The 18329-nt window shown below is 45.5% G+C and overlaps 1 protein-coding gene across 1 annotated transcript in view; it reads left to right on the plus strand.

Annotated features, from left to right (window-relative positions):
- Positions 1 to 542: 542 nt before the first annotated feature.
- Positions 543 to 18329, plus strand: part of Brdt (bromodomain testis associated) — a 36920-nt gene continuing 19133 nt past the window's right edge. Inside the window, exons 1-11 of the mRNA XM_055611676.1 lie at positions 543 to 731; positions 3308 to 3445; positions 4672 to 4786; positions 6126 to 6298; positions 7546 to 7896; positions 13339 to 13467; positions 14044 to 14232; positions 15227 to 15399; positions 15604 to 15884; positions 15963 to 16098; positions 16216 to 16337. Of these exons, the coding sequence (XP_055467651.1) occupies positions 543 to 731; positions 3308 to 3445; positions 4672 to 4786; positions 6126 to 6298; positions 7546 to 7896; positions 13339 to 13467; positions 14044 to 14232; positions 15227 to 15399; positions 15604 to 15884; positions 15963 to 16098; positions 16216 to 16337 (1996 nt within the window). The remainder of the gene's footprint in view (positions 732 to 3307; positions 3446 to 4671; positions 4787 to 6125; positions 6299 to 7545; positions 7897 to 13338; positions 13468 to 14043; positions 14233 to 15226; positions 15400 to 15603; positions 15885 to 15962; positions 16099 to 16215; positions 16338 to 18329) is intronic.

Raw genomic sequence — 18329 nt, forward strand, 5'->3', positions numbered from 1 at the left:
TTTTTGTTCCTGGCCCAAGATGCAGTGGATTTTTTAGGGGAGGGAAGGTTTTTGTTTTGAGGCAGGCTTTCCCTGTGTAGCTTTGGTTGGCCCGGAGCTCTCTGTGTAGATCAGGCTGGCCTTGAACTTACAGAGATCTGCTGCTTCTGCCTCCTGAGCGCTGGGACTAAGGGTGTGCACGGTCACGCTTGAATGTTTGTAACTGAACAATAATTTAAACAAATAAAATGTACGCTCTCAGCTGTGTGTGATTGTGTGTGCTTCTCATCCCAGGACTTGGGAGGCTGAGGCAGAGGAGTCTTGTGGAGGCTGGCCTGGGCTACATGGGCCTTAGGATGTGAGGCCCTGCCTGGGAATGCGGCAGCAGGGAGCCACGCCACTGGGACGCTGTAGGGAGCTCCGGGCCAGAAAACAGAAGAGCGCTGCTCCTTCTGAGCAAACCCTGGGCTCTCGGGAGCAGCAGTGCCTGAATACTGTTTTGTGTTTTTCAGGACATGTCCTTGTAGACAACATTAAGATACCAGGACCTGACGTGGTGGAGAATGTCTCTGCCAAGTCGACAGACATCCATTGCCAACCCGCCTCCACCAGAGTACATAAACGCGAAGAAGAACGGGCGCGTGACCAACCAGCTGCACTTCCTGCAGAAGGTCGTCCTGAAGGCCCTGTGGAAGCACAGCTTCTCATGGCCTTTCCAGCAGCCTGTGGACGCGGTGAAGCTCAAGCTGCCTGTAAGCACTTCAGGACGCGTTAACCTTAAATTGCATTTTATTTTTTATTCACGTGCGTGTGTGTGTGTGTGTGTGTGTGCATTTCAAGATACATGTGGATTCAGAGGACAGCTTGGGGGTGTCCTTGGGGGTGTTCTCTCTCTCCTACCTGGGTCCTAGGGATCTAACTTGGGCCGTCAGGCCCATAGAGTTAGTACTTCCACCTGCTCCACCGTCTCTCTGGCCCAGATGTCAGGGGCTGTGCATTTAGCCTAGGGGACCTTCTCTGGCTCCTGAGGTCACTCGGGAGTGGATCAGAAGGGAGCACACTCAGAGCAAGAGGCAACGTGTGAAGATGTGGGCAAACGAGGGCAGATGTGGTAGCCCTTCTTGCCCAAGTCTCTCCAGTTAGGTATCTGATGAGGTGTAAGAGATGACTGTTACCAGGACGCACAGCCAAATTCATCTCCATTTCCTGCAGGTGTCAAGGCCCCCCCAACAGGGTCTCCTGTGGGAAGGGAGACATGGAGGGCACACCAGTCAAGCCTTCTTAGAGAATATTGGGAAGTCCAGGCTGGTAACTCCTTTCAGAGGTGGGCTTTAAAGGAAGCAGTTTAAGTTCTGAAAAGTGGATTGCAAAGCAGAGGCACCCACCACAGGCTACGGTGCACAAGCACAGGTCAGGGGCCAGCCAGCAACACTCAGGAGCCAGGTCTGGCCTTCCACCTTCTTGTTTCTGCTGCTGCACTGTGCCCTCCAGGCTCGCCGGCTCATCCCTGCCTCCCACCCCACCAGTACTGACTGAGATTACAGCTGTGTACCACCACATCTGGCTTCTTATGTGGTTCCAGGGGCTGGCGCTTTACCAACTGAGCCATCTCCCTGGTCCACAGCCTGCCAATTTCATTGTTTGTTTTGATATTTTACATGTCAGGTTTTTTTGAAATTTTTTTATTTATTACAATTTATTCACTTTGTATCCCAGCTGTAGCCCCCTCCCTCATTCCCTTCCAATATCGCCCCTCCCTCCCTCCCTCAACTACGCCTATGCCCCTCCCCCAGTCCACTGATAGTACAGGTTCTCCTCCCCTTCCCTCTGACCCTAGCCTATCAGATCTCATCAGGACTGGCTGCATTGTCCTCCTCTGTGGGCTGGTAAGGCTGCTCCCCCGTCAGAGGGAGGTGATCAAAGAGTCAGCCACTGAGTTCATGTCAGAGACAGTCCCTGTTCCCATTACTAAGGAACCTACTTGGATACTGAGCTGCCATGGGCTACATCTGTGCAGGGGTTCTAGGTTATCACCATGAATGGTCAGTTTTAAAGAGAAAACCTACAACTATCTAAAGAAAAAGAATGGTTGGGGCTGGAGAGATGACTCAGAAGTTAAGAGCAAATAAACAGCTAACATGGACAGTCTTAGCTGTATAGGCTTGTGTGCACCTGTAGTCCTAACACTGCGCTACTTACAGCGCAGAGGTCTGGGTTCAGTTCCCATCATCCCCAGGGCAACATACATTGCTCCTCAGTTCAGGGATCCATGGGACCTGCTGGGCTCCAGCAGAATGTCAGAGATTCGTGCCCTCTTCCGGCCTCTGCAAGCCAAACAATCACTCAGAGAAGTGACTAACATTATAAATATGTGTAATTAGACACGACTAATCAGCATCCCGACTGTCCTAAGTGTTCTCCCCACTCTGACAAGGAAACTTAAGGTCTTGGACACTGACATTTTAACAGTTCAAGATGGGTTGCGTAAGTTTTCTCATTGCAGCGTGCATGGAGCCTGCTGGTGGACAATGGCCATGTCTACCTGCTCTGGGAAGGTTTTCTTACCACTACTGAGCAGACCTGGGTCACAAGTCACATTCCACTTCAGTCTCACTGAAGCTTTGAATCGTGTAGTAACAGAAGGCTTTGTGGTGTAGGCAGTGAGTTGAGGAACTGCGATTTTCTTCTGGATCTGTCGGATTCCAGAAACACTGCCCCTCACCATTCCCTTCCTTTTGCATTTTTCAAAAATAACTTTTTAAAAATCTTGCCTTTGCCCATCTTTTTTTTTCCCATTATTTATTTGCACGTGTCTGTCTGTGTGAGTGTCTGTGTGCACTCCAAGGCAGGAGTATGGAAACTGAAGGACAGCTTTCAGGGGCCAGCTCTCATTCCATCATGTGGGTCCTTCCTGGGGCAGCAAGTCGGGTTGGCTTAATGGCATGCATCTTTGCCAGCTGCCATCTTGTCTGCACTGCCTGCTTCTGTCAGCCTTTACAGGCTTTTTCTTTCCTCTGAAAAGTAACGTTATGACAGCTGGCTTTGGTTTTTGTTACCAAAAACTCTGGCTTCCAGGCCAGTTGTCTATGAAGTGTTTAGATCAGTGGTGTGGTGCTTTCCTTTTTTCCGTGTGGGGGCTACACTGAGCGCAAGGCCTCAACCATGCTGCACAAGCATGTCCACCACGGAGACAGGTCTCCAGTCTGCTTTTGACACTTTGATTTATTGTGAGCTGAGGATGGGCCCTGGGGTCTGTGCACTTATGTTAATCTCTGCCGCTGCGACACACCCAGCCTCATTCTCACCGGTTACTTCTTCAAACCCACAGGACTATTACACCATCATAAAAACCCCGATGGACCTAAATACCATCAAGAAGCGGCTGGAAAATAAGTATTACGTGAAGGCTTCCGAATGCATAGAAGACTTCAATACAATGTTCTCAAACTGTTATCTATACAACAAGGTAGAGGCTTCTACTAGACTGCTTATTCTTTGCTGTTGTGTAGGAAGTCCTGTGAGCTCAGATTCCCGTTCCTGATTGGAGAGGAGGGACAAGTGGAACAGGGTTCCCACACGCAGCCTCTGCTAACCCCAGTTGAGGTCTTCCTGCCTCAGCATCTCGAGTGCTAGGCTTATAGGCTGTGCCGTCACACTCAGCTCACATATTTTATCAGACACTCTGGTTCTGTTATTCTGTAGTGTGTGAGCAGCTGTAGGGGTCAGGGACAGCTTTCAGGCAATGATTCTCTCCTACCCTGGGTTACAGGGCAGAGCTCAGGCCATAGGCTTAGAAAGCAAGCGTTTTTTTTAACAATTCTGAGCCATGTTGCTGGCTCCAATTTGCATATTTTGAGTAAAATGTTTCTCCTTGGATTTCATTTAATCTATTTGCTAAACCTGCTTTTTCAAAGGCAGCTGGGCTGAAGGGCTGGAATGGCTTCTCCTTTAAAAACAAAGACCAAATCCAGACTGGTAACTCGCACCTGCGACCCAGCAGGCAGGAGACTGAGGCAGGAAGGGTTTGTGAATTGATGGAGGTCTTGGGGACAGTGTGAGACCCTGTCACAAGAAGAAAGAAGCAGCTCTGGCAGGCTGTAGCCATTGGGCAGGGTTTCCTCTTGATATGTAAAATGTGAGTGAGACATCCATCATGGTTAAACTTCCTGGCCGCTGCCTATGTGGTGTACTAATTTACACACTTTGCAGTGCTGAGGACTGACCCCGACAGCACTGGGTTGTTCACCAGGGTGCCTGTCTTAGCCATGTTTTCAGCCAGGCTGCTGCTGCTGCTGCTGCTGCTTCAGTTTTGTTGGGAGTGCCTTTGTTTGTTCTCAGCGGTGCTGTAATGCTAGTGGAGCACCACGGTGGGTGCAGGCTCATGGTCACCTCACCCCAGAAGGGCTCTGCTCGGCACTGCCGGGCCTTCTTGAGGGTGGAAATCGTAGTTGCTGACTCCTTTCTGTTTTACTGCATAGCCGAGGTTGCATTTCCTTGGCGTTCAGAAAACCGCTCTGACCCTTTTAAAAAGGGGCAGAGCTCAGTGCTGAATGCTAGAACCTAAGTTCTTCCTGCTGCACTGTTGTCTAAGTGGAGTGATAAGTCCTGCCTGGGAGTGCTACAGTATCCATAAAGAATGTGGCACAGCAGCCACCCTGTGGATCCTTCTCACAGTTTCTGCATGTTTTCTAGCCTGGAGATGACATTGTTCTTATGGCCCAAGCTCTAGAGAAGTTATTTATACAGAAATTATCTCAGATGCCACCAGAAGAGCAAGTTGTGGGTGGTAAGGAAAGGATAAAGAAAGGTAAGGCCTGAATGAAGAGTTGGCACTGACTCACTCTCCTCTCTCTCTCTCTCTCTCTCTCTCTCTCTCTCTCTCTCTCTCTCGTGTGTGTGTGTGTGTGTGTGTGTTGGAACAAAACAGAGGCCAGAAGAGGCTGTTGGATCCTAGAGCTAAAGTTACAGATAGTTGTAGCTGCCAGATGTAGGTGCTGGCAACCCAAACCTAGGTCCCCTGGAAGAGCAGGAAATACTCTGAACCACTGAGCTACTTCTAGCCCCTTGGCTTTTTAAGAAGCAGCATTTAACATTTATTTCTTTGTTCAGAAGTAAGGGTTGAACCCAAGGTCTTGTGCAGGAGGCTAAGTCCATGTTTTATCGCTGAACTATACCACAGACCCTTTTGTTTTTCATATTGGGTCAGTATCTAAGTTGCTCAGGATAGTCTCCCAAATTGATGATCCTCCTGCATCAGCTTCCTCTTTAGACGGGTTTACAGGCATTGTCACTATAGTCACAAAGTCCGGAAGGCTTTCTGCTTTTTCTGATTACAGCATGGTGACTGTGCGAGCTCCATTGTTGTGTGTGATGTCTGTGCTCACATTCACCTTATTCATTACTTTCTTCGTTTCTTTCCTCTTTCCTGATAGCTGCCTTTCCCTCTCATGCCCTGCCCTACTCGTGACTGTAACACGGGATCTAGAATAGCATCCATGACGACATAAGCACACAACAAATATCTGTTGTTCTTTTTAGGTCTCAGTGCACTGTTAAACGTGATAGATATTAAAGTGACAGAAACAAAGGCCTGATCGTCACAGAGCCTCTTTCTCAGTTGAGGGCTTGGTGATATGTTAGCATTGTCACTATGACAAAATACCGGAGACAATGAACTGAAAGAGAAGAAAGGCTTGTTTGGGTTCGTGATTTCACAAGTTTCAGTCTTTTTGTTATTTTTGAGACAGGGTTTCATCATGTAGCCCTGAATGGCCTAGAACTCTATCTTAGACCAGGCTGGCCTTGGACTCACAGAGATCCACTTGCTGGGATCTCTTTAATCCCAGGGCTGGGATCTCTTTAATCCCAGGGCTGGGATTAAAGGCTGCACCATACACCTGGCTTAAGTTAAGACTTTTCAAAATTATACTTTAGAGATTTTGACATTAGGGGATTTTCAACTTTAAGGACTTTTGATCTCTCAAGATTGCAGCATCTTGGACCAAATCTTTCTGGAATTAACAACCAAATTGTCAGCAACAGCAGTGCACTGGGCTTATTTTGCCGACTGAATTAGGGTAGAGTAGGAAGTGAAAACAATGGTGTTTTACTTGTCAGGTATTTGACTCTGCTTCACATTTCACTAGATTCTCAACAAAAGATACCACTTTCCTCTGCTGAGGAACAAACGCTTTCCAAAGCAGTGGAAAATGTGTTTAAGCGGCAAGAGATTCCTGCTGGACTTCCTGGCATCCCTCTTTCTCCCTTAAACATGGCACAAGAAGCTCCCCCCAGCTCTGACTCACAGACTGTGGTCCAGGTAAGTCTAATGTGCACTCACATGTATGTGCTGTGGTGTGTGTGCATGGCTGTGCAGGTGTCCAAACCTATTCATGCCTGTGCGGATATTCTGCGATTTTTCCTGGGGACAGGCTTCCCACAGAATCGGGAGCCAGGCCGGCAGCCAGCGAGCCCCAGCGAGCCCCAGCTCCTGCCCCACAGTGCTGGCGTTACGGGTGTGGCCGTGGCTGCTTTTGACAGGAGTGCTGGGGGTAAGGTCGGGGCCTCCTGTCAGCACAGCAAGCCTGTGAGCCCTACCACACTGTGGCTTTAAACTACTACTTTCTAAAATAATGTTTTTACTTTTGAAAATTTGACATGAGAATTGGCTGTCAGCTTAGAGTCATTTTAAAAAATATTTTGTATTTTTACTTTATGTGCATATGTAAATGTTTGTGCATGTAAGTCACGTGTGTATGGGTCACTGTGGCAGACAGAAGAGGGAACACAATCCCCTGATGTGGGCCCAGTGTGGGTGTCAGGTGCCACGCCTGCCTGTCTATTTGCATGCTGCGGCAGAGACCTAGGGTGTTGAGATATTTTTAAGTAGAATTTGGACTGTCTTACTATCTTGATAGTATTTTTCTTAAAAGTTGTCCACTTGGATCCGGGGTTGGCGGTATAGTCCTATAGTTCTAATACACAAAAGGCTAAGGTGGGAGAGCACAGCCTGGAATGCACTGTAGGTGTCGGGCAGCCTGGCCTACAGAGGAAGACCCTTAAAAACCTGAAAAACCTCAAAAACAAGCAAAGCCAGTGTCCGCAGTTAAGTTGGTGGCTTTTTCAGGTTTTTGTTTTGTTTTTTGTTTCTGAGAATAAAATCATACTCTAAGTGGACCTCTTCTGGGCTTCTCACTCCTCATGCCCCTGCCTACCAACATTATGGGTCTTGCCAATGTAGCTGGCATATATAGTTTATGCTTTAAGATTGTGTGTCCCAGCTGATTCCATGGTCTCAAAAACATTATTGGTATAACTGTGATTTTGATTTTACATATTGCCTTTGTCTTTACAAATTTGTACAGGTTGTTCTTTGGGCTGTGGGGATGGAGCATCAGACCTGCTCCTTCTGCCTGTAAAGGGGGAATTAACATTCACTAACACTGAACACACGACTGACAGGAATGTGTGAAATCATGTCATAAAAACATAGTGTTGGTAATGTTTCTTTCATTTTATTAATGGTGGCACCTCCTAAGGGTCACTTCTTGTTGAACTGTTCTTCAGGTTACGAAGGGTGTGAAGAGGCGAGCAGACACGACCACTCCTACCACCTCTGTGGCTAAAGCAAGCAGCGAGTCTCCTCCTACTCTGAGAGAAACAAAGCCAGCGAGCATGCCAGTGAAAGAAAACACATTGAAGAATGTTTTGCCAGACTCTCAGCAACAACACAGGGTTTTAAAAACAGTCAGAGTAACTGAACAATTAAAGTACTGCAGCGAGATTCTTAAGGAAATGCTGGCCAAGAAACATTTGCCATATGCGTGGCCCTTCTATAATCCTGTGGACGCCGACGCCCTGGGACTGCACAACTACTATGACATTGTCAAAAATCCCATGGATCTCGGGACTATCAAGGTAAATACCTGCCTGAGTGGGAAGAGCTTTCTTTTCTTGTCTTGATTATAAGAGCATTTCATTATTGCAAAGAAATCCAATCTAATGTCCAGAAAGTTGTGAAGAAAATTACATCAGCAGAATACTAACACCTGAAGAGGATCACTGGGACATTTTAAATACATCTTCTCATTTTTCCTGTAAACACATCCATTTTACAGGCTAGCGGACGTTGATCGGGTCCTCAGCAGCCCTGGTCTCTTTAAAGCACAGTTTTGTTTCATTAATCAATATAGTAAAGTTTGTTAACATGTTACTAAACTTTGTGTTTGCCCTCATTTCTTGTATTCTGCTGTCCCCCTCTGAGTTTGTTCTGTAAGTTGAAATTCAAAATCAATGGTCATTCTTTAAGGATTTTATAGGCAGCTCAGTTACAGAGAGAAGCAGCTTGAATGATTCTTTAACTGACTGTAGAATTCAGAACCAAGTCACTTTCCCTCAACACTTTGATGGCATTCCGGCGTTCATCTGCTGTCCAGAAACTTGCCATTCCTTTGGGAAGGAGGCAGGGTCCTAAGAAAGCTGCTGCAGAAAAACCAAGAGCACCCACTAATTATGAGACCCAGCCTCATGCCAGGTTTTGTGGCGTTTTCTCCAGAAGCTGGGTACACTTCAGTTAGGAGGCTGCTAAAGGTGCCAGGAACAGGAAAACGCTGACTTTAATTCAGCTCTGAAATCTCTCGATTGCCACTGATGTGCTTGGTAGAAAATTACATTCTTGGGGTAGAAAGATGCCTCAATGGTTAAAAGCACTTTCTGCTCTTGTGGAGGGTTCAGTTCTCAGCACCGCATAGTGGCTTTAGAGCGGTCTTTCCTGGAACTCCAGTTTCAGGAGACCCACTGCCCTCTTCTGGAGTCTCTGGACACCAGGCATCCACATGCTATGCCGATATACATTCGAGGAAGTCACATATACATAAAGTTGTAAAAGAAAAGCAGGCAGGCATGGTGGCACACACCTTTAATCCAGGTAGCTCAGGATAGACACAAGGTGGATCTCTGTAAGTTCAAAGCCTGGCTGTTCTACATAGTTCCAGGACATACAGGCCTACGAAGAGAAACCCTGTCTCAAAAACCAAAACAAAATGAAAGTTATATTCTGCATCATCTTAGTTTTGCATTTTCTGCCCGCCTGGCTCATGATCTGCCCTCCTGGTGAACGCTGGGACACAGGCATGGGCCACTACACCAGACCTTGCACTTTCTTGATTGAAAATGAGCCTTGTGGATTTTGCCTGTTTGCTGACTACCCACAGATGCACACATTTTGCTCAGTGGTATGTAGGATTTTCTTTCTAGTTTTTTCCCATCTGTAATGTCTGCTCTATCCCACCTTCTTTATACAGTCTGTACCGTGACTCACACTTTTAAGGTCTTTTCATAGCTTTCTTACTATAAAACTTCTAACCAAGACAGTCTGAAAACACTTTTCCCATCCATTTTCCCCAAAATGCCTTCTTTGTGTTTTTACTTATAAACATTAATTTCTTTTGCAAGTGTAAAGCTTGATAATATAGCACAATGTTTAATATTTGTTTAAAAAATGATAAATGACCTTCCTTCCTTCCTTCCTTCCTTCCATTTGTTTGCTTTCTGGGTAGCATGCAAAGAATTAGGTTCCTGTGACTCTTTCTTTCCTTTTTCCCTTTGTTCATTTGTTTGTTGAGATGAGAGTCTCATGTAGCCCAGGCTGGCCTCAAACTTACTATGTAACTTAGTATAGCCTTGAATTCCTGATCTTTCTGGTTCTACTTCCCAAGAGGTAGGTTTACAAGTATGTACATCATATTGACCATGACATTTTCATATATATACATATATATATGTATATATATACATATATGTATAAATATATATACACACATTATTATACTTTGTTCTTATGTGCTGTCCCCATTGCCCTGTGACTCCTGTTTTTCTCATCCCTTTATTCCCATGAATAGGACCCTCTCTCCTGCCATATAACATATATTCCATCACCTTCTGTTGGTCCCTTTCTGCCTCCTGTCTTTAGTACTCTTTTCTAGTTTCATTCTGTACATATGCACAAATTTAAGTCTAGATTCCTCATCTAAAAGAGAACATGGTATGTCTGTCTGAGTTTGTCTTGTTTCCCTTAATATAATCTCCATTTGTCCATTTTCTTACAAAATGCACAATTTCATCCTCCTCAGAGCTGACTAAAACTCCATTTTGTGTGCGCCATGTTGACGGGCATCTTGTCTGTCGAGCGGAGCAGCAGTGGCCACGAGCATGCAATGGTCCCTGCCATGGACTTCTGGCCCCATGCGGCAGTCCTCTGTTCTCGTGTTTAAGGACACTCCATACTGACTCCCAGAGAGCCTGTACTCACTCACATTCCTGCCAGCGGTGTATAAGAGTTACAATTTTCCTGTCTCTTCCTAGTACATGCTGTTTGTTTTCTTGATATTAGCCATTCTGACTGAGGTAAGATAGAAAATCCATGTCGTCTTTATTTTTACTTTGTAAGATGGATAAGTATATCGAACACTTTCAAATATTTATTGGCCATTTGCTTTCCTTCCTTTAAGAACTGTCTATGAAATTCACTAGTCTGTCTACTTTAAATGTGTGTGTGTTTTTTATGTGTCTGTATGTGGCGAGATACACAGAATCTAGCACTAATCTTCTGTCTCGTGGTCTAGCGTATGGTTGACCAACATTCTATTCCACAGGATATCTCTTCACTATGTTGATGGTTTCCTCTTGCTGTGTAGAGTTTTTTTTTTTTTTAATACCACACAATATGAATTAACAATTCTTGTTTTTTATTTACTGAGCTGTACTTTTTCAGAATGCTTTGGTTATATTTTGAAGTGGGACTTCACACACACACACATACACACACGAGTGAGTAATTTCTCTGTTAAGTTCATTATGGGCGTGCTGGGAAAGGCACTGGTTCTGGATGTCGCACCTGTTTCCTGCTGCCTTGTTTACAGTGTTTATCAGGCCTGGAGTGTTTCTGGTGGATTCTGTCAGGTCTTCTATTAGAGTCATGCTCTTCACAGGTGTGGATAATCTTACCCTTCCTGTTATATCTCTCTGCTCTTACTGCTGCAGCTAAGACTCAGTACTAAACTGTAGCCATGAAGACAGTGGCTTCCCTATCTCATTCCCGCTTTGAAGGGAAATTTATCTGTTCCCGGGCAGCATAAAGCTAGCTGTAGGGTTGTTGCATTTTTATCTTAAATGTTGGTATGCTGCCCCTCTATTCCTAGTGTCCTCAGGGATTTCAGCAGGAAAGAAAGCTGAACTTTGTCCAAGACCTTTCTCCATCTCTTGATGATAGTGTAGATTCCTCGTCCTTTTCACTTCTTCCTGACTGTTGGCCTTCCTCTCCAGGTCTTCTTTCCCTTGTTGCCCCAGTCACAGACCATTTTTACTAGTAAAGTTTTGAAGTCTTCATACAGTGTTTTACTCCCTTCAGTGACTTTGAATTCAGGAGCTAAGGAAAGTTAGACTCTTTCTGGAGAAGTCACCATGCTTTCTCACGGTTTTGTGAAAGCATGTTTCTTTCTGTTTGATAACTCTCCCAATTTAACTTGGTTTTTTTCTTAGAGAATAGTCTGCGCTTTAGGGCTTAATTCTCCACACAACTAAGACAGGAGAAGACCACTTTTAAACACGAGATATAGAAATACAGTGAAAATTGTTTAAAAATCACTAATATATCATTAATAGTTAGAAAACCGAAAATGGCAAAGCTAAAGTAGAGTATCAGAGTTAAAATGATTAAATGTAAAAATAGCTGATGAATGAGGTTATGGGAGGAAACAAAGAAAGAGGGAAAAAGAATAAAAGAAAAGTATAAAAGAAAAGAAACAAGAGAGGAGAAGAAAAGTCTGAAGGAAGAAAAGACATTAGTGGAGAAATAAAAATAGAAAAAAATTACTCAATAACAAGAAAATTAATGAAGTTATTTAATGTTAGGGGATAGAAAATAAGGACATCAGATTAGGTCAGTCCTACTGAAGCATAATAGGAAAAACAGAAAAGGGGAGGGACTAGTAATTTTTAAAAGGTAACAAGTTGGAGAGTTTGTATGAAAAGGAATTCTAAAAAGAAAGCTTGCCTTGAAAGTTAAAGAGCTCACAGGCATAAAGGGATGGCTCAGCTGGGAGCTTGCAGTCAGGGCTAGCCACCTGGGTGAGCCCTGGGCTCACAGGGTAGAAGGGAAGGCCAACTCTCTGGCTGCCCTCTGACCTCGAGAGAGTCACTGCACACGTACCGCAGGTGGGCAGGAGACAGAATAAGACCAGGAGAGGCTGTGGTTCCTCTCTTGACCCTGGGAAGTGGGAACTGGCTCACGGCACACACAGGCCAGCTGACTGTACTTCAGGCTCCTGTCTTTGTCCATCAGAGCTGCCCCCTCTTTAGCCTCTCCCTGTATTTATGGGTCAGGCCTCTCTGCTGCCCAATGGGACACTATAGCCAGCACACTGAATGGTCACGTACTCTATGGAAACTCCCCAGTTCCAAGCCCTGGGGTCTCCCAAATACGCTGGGAGAAAGGCAAAGCAACCAGAATGCTGGGGTCTGCGAAGGCAGGCCTGCCTTCCATTTCAAAATCCACAGTGGTAGTCACCTGCTGGGGGTGGCGGCTGCAGTTTGTCCTCTGCAGCTACAGAGTTCTTGGACCAGATTCATGAACCTCATGGCGGCTAGGTGTCCCCAGACTGACCTGCCCATCAGCTTCAGGCTCCCGGGCATCAGCTCTGGTTAGCGTTAGTTGGCAAGGTCTTCTCCAGGTATGTAGGGCAGCTAACATTCTCCGTCCTCAATGCCCAGTCAAGCCTCTGGTCACTTACACTTTGATCACTATCTCTCACACTGGGGCTATGACAGATTGAATTTAGGCTCTAATGGCACCTAGGCCACAGCCCTCTGAGGCGGGAGCTTTCTCTCCCACTGCTGACTCCTCTGCCTAAAAGCTCACTGTCTTGGCAGGGGCCACAGCTAGCCTGGAGGCTTGTGGGAGCAAGGGCCACAGCTGGACTGGAGGCTTGTGGGAGAGGTGGGTTTGTCCAGTGGGCAGAACTGTCCAGCGTATTTCCTGCTGGGGCTATCTGGCTTGTGTTTTGGACACAGCTTCTGCTTCCTTTCCCCACCAGTGAACCACACTGCTGGCCCTGTGTTTGGCTTGCCTTCTTTTTGCTTGTTGCCCATCTGTTTACCCATATTGTCCAGCCGCCCTCGCAGTCCATTTATGAATTTCCAAAGCTCTTCCCAACACTCACAGAAGCAAACTTCTAGGCCACCATCTTACCAGAAGTTGAAAGTCTTTTCTCTGTATTATTTTCTCCATTTCCGGTACATTGAAACTGTTCCATGTGAAATGACTTTAGTTGTTTGTGAACCCTTGTAATTTTTCCTTAACTCGGGAAAATGGACAAGCGAGAATATGAGGACGCATATGAATTTGCTGCAGACGTCAGATTAATGTTTATGAATTGCTACAAGTACAACCCTCCAGACCACGAGGTTGTGGCGATGGCGAGAACGCTTCAGGTGAAGTTGGCTCACTCTCTGAGCACTTTCCTCTGAGCACAATGGACCATTATGACCATAACTCAAGAGACAGATGATACCACTGTCCTTAAATAGTACAAAATCATTCATGAATGACTTACCCCTTAGTTGTAACCTTTAGCAACACATTTTAAATGAGGTAGTGTACTTTGCAGAAGAAACTGATGACTTACTAGTGAGAAGAGGACAAAAAGGTTCCTGGTGGGATGGAATGAGCCACTGAAAGGTAGGATATACATGTCATGGCTTACCTTAACTACCCAGCTACTGAGCCAAGGTTGATACTGCTGAGAAATGTGCTGAGGCAGGCAGACACAAGCGCCATCTCACACTTCTGGGACATCTTAAAGAAGTCTGTCCCAAATGTCCATGTGTGCTTTAAAGGGTTCTTGTTGCATGAAATCAGAAACAAAGAAAACCAAACCAGGTGGCATGTGCCCACAATCCTGGCACTCTGGAGGTAGGCAGGAGGATTTCAAGTTCCAGGCCAGCCTGGACATGGTGAAACTGTCTCAAACCAAAAAGAAATGTGAACAGACTAATTTGTCATTACAGGACGTTTTTGAAATGCATTTTGCCAAGATTCCTGATGCGCCTGTGGAGAGCACACATACATACCGCCTTGCAGCACACGGTGCAAAAGCCCTCAGTGGAGAAAGCAGCAGCGAGGCCTCCTCGGGAGACTGCTCTTCAGAATACTCCGAGGATGAGCGCGTCCAGCATCTTGCCAAGCTTCAGGAGCAGGTGCCGCAAGCACTGGTGGCTGCTGCCGATACAGCTTTAGTCACTTCTTGGCAAATTTGCCAGGTTTAATCTGTGTGCTGTACAATGCTAGAGCCGCCACCACCACCTCCTCCACTCTTCCTCTTCCTTCTCCTGCTGCTTCTCCTCCTCCTCCTTTTCTTCCTCTCCTGCCTTCTCTCCCTTCTCCTCCTCCTTATTCTCTTCCTCTTCCTCCTTCTCTTCCTTCTCCTCTTCGAAACTGTCTCATGTACCCTGGCTTGTCAGGAACTTCTGACCCTTCTGCCTATACCTCTCAAGTGCCGGAATCCGGAACTGCTGGTGTGTACCAGGATGCCTCAGGGTTATTTACAACTCTGGTGTTTGCATTCCGAGTCTGAGTGTTGATCCTTACTGAAGTGATTTAAGGTATAATGTGAAGGATTTTATAAATGAGATCACTTACTGCATTGTGTGATAAAATAGTAACCTTTTCTGAGGTCATGCCTGGAGAGTAGGACTGGAGAGATGGTTCAGTAGTTATGGTTACGGGCTGTTGTTCCAGAGGACCTGAGTTCAATTCCTAGCATTTGTGTCAGGCTATTCACAACTATACATGCACACACAAGATAACTGTTCTTGGGCTGTATTAACTTTATTACTATAGTATACTAATTTATTATTAATTGATTGATTGATTGATTTGTAATGCTGGGTTCAAATCTAGGACCTTTCACAGGCTAGGCAAGTGTTGTATTATTGAGCCATGTTTTCAGCCCTCCTGAACCAATTTTAGATAAAAAGTTTTTGGGTTGAACATGAGATAGTGTTTGAAGTTTTGTGTACGCCCTTCCAAACACTGAACTTGTAAAAGTGAGGTAAGATCCTGAAGGAAATAAAGTATGGAACGAGTTTTACAAAGAGTAGGCATGACTTCGGAGTACTATGTGTTTCTAGTATCGTTAATGATTTAGATCAAAGAATGCTCAAAGGCTTTGTTTATTTCTTCCTTTCCCAGCTTAATGCTGTTCATCAGCAGCTACAAGTTCTGTCCCAAGTGCCATTGCGTAAGCTAAAGAAAAAGAATGGAAAGTCAAAAAGGGCACCAAAAAGAAAAAAGGTTACTAACAGAGATGAAAACCCAAAGAAAAAGCCTAAGCAAATGAAACAAAAGGAGAAGCCCAAGAACAAGTAAGTATGTTCAGTGGGAGTGGATCTGGCCCGAAGGCCAGAGCAGTGGAAGAGCAGGTATTTAGCCTTCGCAAGGCCCTGGGTTCGACAGATTAACATGAAACAAATGGAGTGTTTTCCGGGTGCATTGTAGGAAATTCTCAAGTAACCAATAAAAATACGTTGAAAAAGTAAAGATGGAACTAATACATACTCTGGTTACAGTCAGCCAAAGAAGAAGAAGCCGCTCCTGAAGTCCGAAGAGGAAGACAATGCCAAGCCCATGAACTATGACGAGAAAAGGCAGCTGAGTCTGGATATAAACAAACTTCCTGGAGACAAGCTGGGGCGGATAGTCCACATAATACAGTCCAGGGAGCCGTCCCTGAGAAACTCCAACCCGGACGAGATCGAGATCGACTTTGAGACTCTGAAGGCATCCACGCTTAGAGAACTGGAGAAGTACGTCCTGGCCTGTCTACAGAAGCGCTCGCTGAAGCCCCACGGTAGGCCAGGCCCCGCCCCGGCCGCCAGGCCCCGCCCCAGGGCCCGCCCCACACTCACTGTTGCTCCTCCTCCCACAGCGGAGAAGGTCGTCAGGTCCGAGGAGGAGCTGCACTCGGAGAAGAAGCTGGAGCTGGAGAGGCGGTTGCTGGACGTCAACCATCAGCTGAACTGCAGGAAACTGCAAGCGAAGCGTCCGGCGAAAGGTAGGTGGCGGTTTCTCCGCGCCCGCCCGCGCCCCCTGGCCGCGGTTAACGCCCCCTGTCTTGCAGCGGAGAAGCCGCCGCCCCCCCCGCCCCCGCCGCCGCCGCCCCCGCCCCCGGAGCTGGCCAGCGGGTCGCGCCTGAGCGACAGCAGCAGCAGCAGCAGTAGCAGCAGCAGTAGCAGCAGTAGCTCGGGCTCCGCGAGCAGCAGCAGCGACTCGAGCTCGTCCGACAGCAGCGATTCGGAACCAGGTTAGCTGGCCGCGAGGCGCCTGCCGCGGTGGGGGGAGTCGGGGGAGCGCTTAGGAGGACGTGGGGTGCCAGGACAGTCCTACGGGCGGGACAGACGCCCTCCCTGCGTGACAGGAACCGCGTAGGATGTAAGACGGAGGAAGGCGGCTTACTCCCCGGCGGAGGTCTGGGACGAGTACTAGGTTTAGAAGCAGAGAGAGATGCTTTCCCTTCTTAGATACTGAAAACTTTACTTGGGATGCCTCAGTTGAGTTCCCGGTGTACTTCGGCCAACTAATATTGTAAAGTATGTCCTGTCTGGACATTGCTTCCTTGGTTGAACTGTCGTTTTGAATTAAGCCATTCATCCCAAAATTTGTAGAGCGTATTTTTCTCAAGTTATCTGTAACTCTAGATGATTATTTCCTCTATAGAAAAGTAGATGAAGCATATATTCCCCTGTACAGTTTGCCAGCTGTGCTAAACCAGGTTTTGTTCTTCCGTTACTAGTTGGCTAGCTGGCCTGTGGCCTCTCCACCCCACCACTGCTGTCCCGTTTAACCCAGCAGGGCATGCAGCACACAGGGCACTGTCTTCCTGAAGACTTGCTTTATTGTAAGTCCGATGTTCTTGTGAGGGTCAGTTCTTTTCCTTTAAAAAGAACCCCACAGAGACTCCAGCTAGAGGAGCTGGATGTGTGGGGATGCCCTATTTGTAGTCCTCAGTCAGGGTCTGCTGGCTTGCACTAATTCTGTTTTCCTTTGGTTCTGTTTATTTGCTTTTCTGTGGAGCTAATTGCTGCATTTGGTTTTCACATTTCTGAGTACATAGTGGTGAACAATTTTGTAAAATTCAGAAAAATTTTTACTTTGGTTAGAATTTGTTATTCTAATACATTTTTGAAAATCATTTACAGAACTTATTATGAAGTATTTCTTATATTTGACTTCTAAGCATAAAACAATACTGGAAAAATCTAACTTACATTTAGTATTTTAAATTGTAATTAACAATTGTAATTTCACCTAATAAAGCATTTGTGACCTAATAAGTTACAGCACTTTGTCTTTTATTTGTAGGATAGAACTATTATTCTATTAATTTGAATTATTAACTTAAAATTTAATACTTTGTGTTAGAAAAAAACACCACATACAGCTTTTTAATATAGTACCTTAATATTTAGAATACCTACCTTCCTTCCTTTTTTTTTTTTTTTCACACTATGCAGCCTGACCTTACTGTGTAGGCCAGACTGGATTTGAACTCGGCAGTCCTCTGCCTCTGCCTCCTGACAGGTGTACTGTGTCAACCCTTTGAAAATGTTCTAGTATGTTACTTGAAGACAATACAATGTTACCAGCCATATGTTCTTAAAATGGTATTAATAGCTTTTTTCTAACCTTAACAGACTCAACCTTATTCTGTGGTGCTAGGGACTGAGGCACTTGTGCAAATGAGGCCACACTCGGGCACTGAGCTGTGTCCTCATGGGTTTCCTGATGATCTGGAACCCACTCTGGAGCCCAGGCCATTCTTGAACTTGCAAAACAATTTTATAAAACTCACAGAAGTTTTACTTTGGTTAGAATTTGTCATTCTAATACATTTTAAAGTGAAGTATTTATTGTATTTGACTTCTAAGCATAAAACAACACTGGAAAAAAATCCAAGTTGCAGTTATGACCCCAAGCAATATGTCATAGGCCAGCATCTGTTATCCGATCTAGAAGCTTTTAAATATATATATATATATATATATATATATATATATATATATATATAATTAAAATAAAAGCAACAAATTTTTTCCCTCTCTTGGTACTAGAGACTGAGCCCAGGGTTTTATATAACATACCAGGCCAGCAATTTAACCATTGAGCTATATGGATACCTCAGCTCTGTTTATCATTATTATTGTTGTCATTATTGTTATTATTTAGTTTCAGACCATCCTATGACTAGTCTAGGCTTGTTATACTGAGCAGTTTGTTTTCCCATTTGGCACTGTAA

The sequence above is a fragment of the Psammomys obesus genome, unplaced genomic scaffold (assembly GCF_907164565.1).
Source record: "Psammomys obesus unplaced genomic scaffold, mPsaObe1.curated_primary_1811, whole genome shotgun sequence".
Taxonomy (NCBI): Eukaryota; Metazoa; Chordata; class Mammalia; order Rodentia; family Muridae; genus Psammomys; species Psammomys obesus.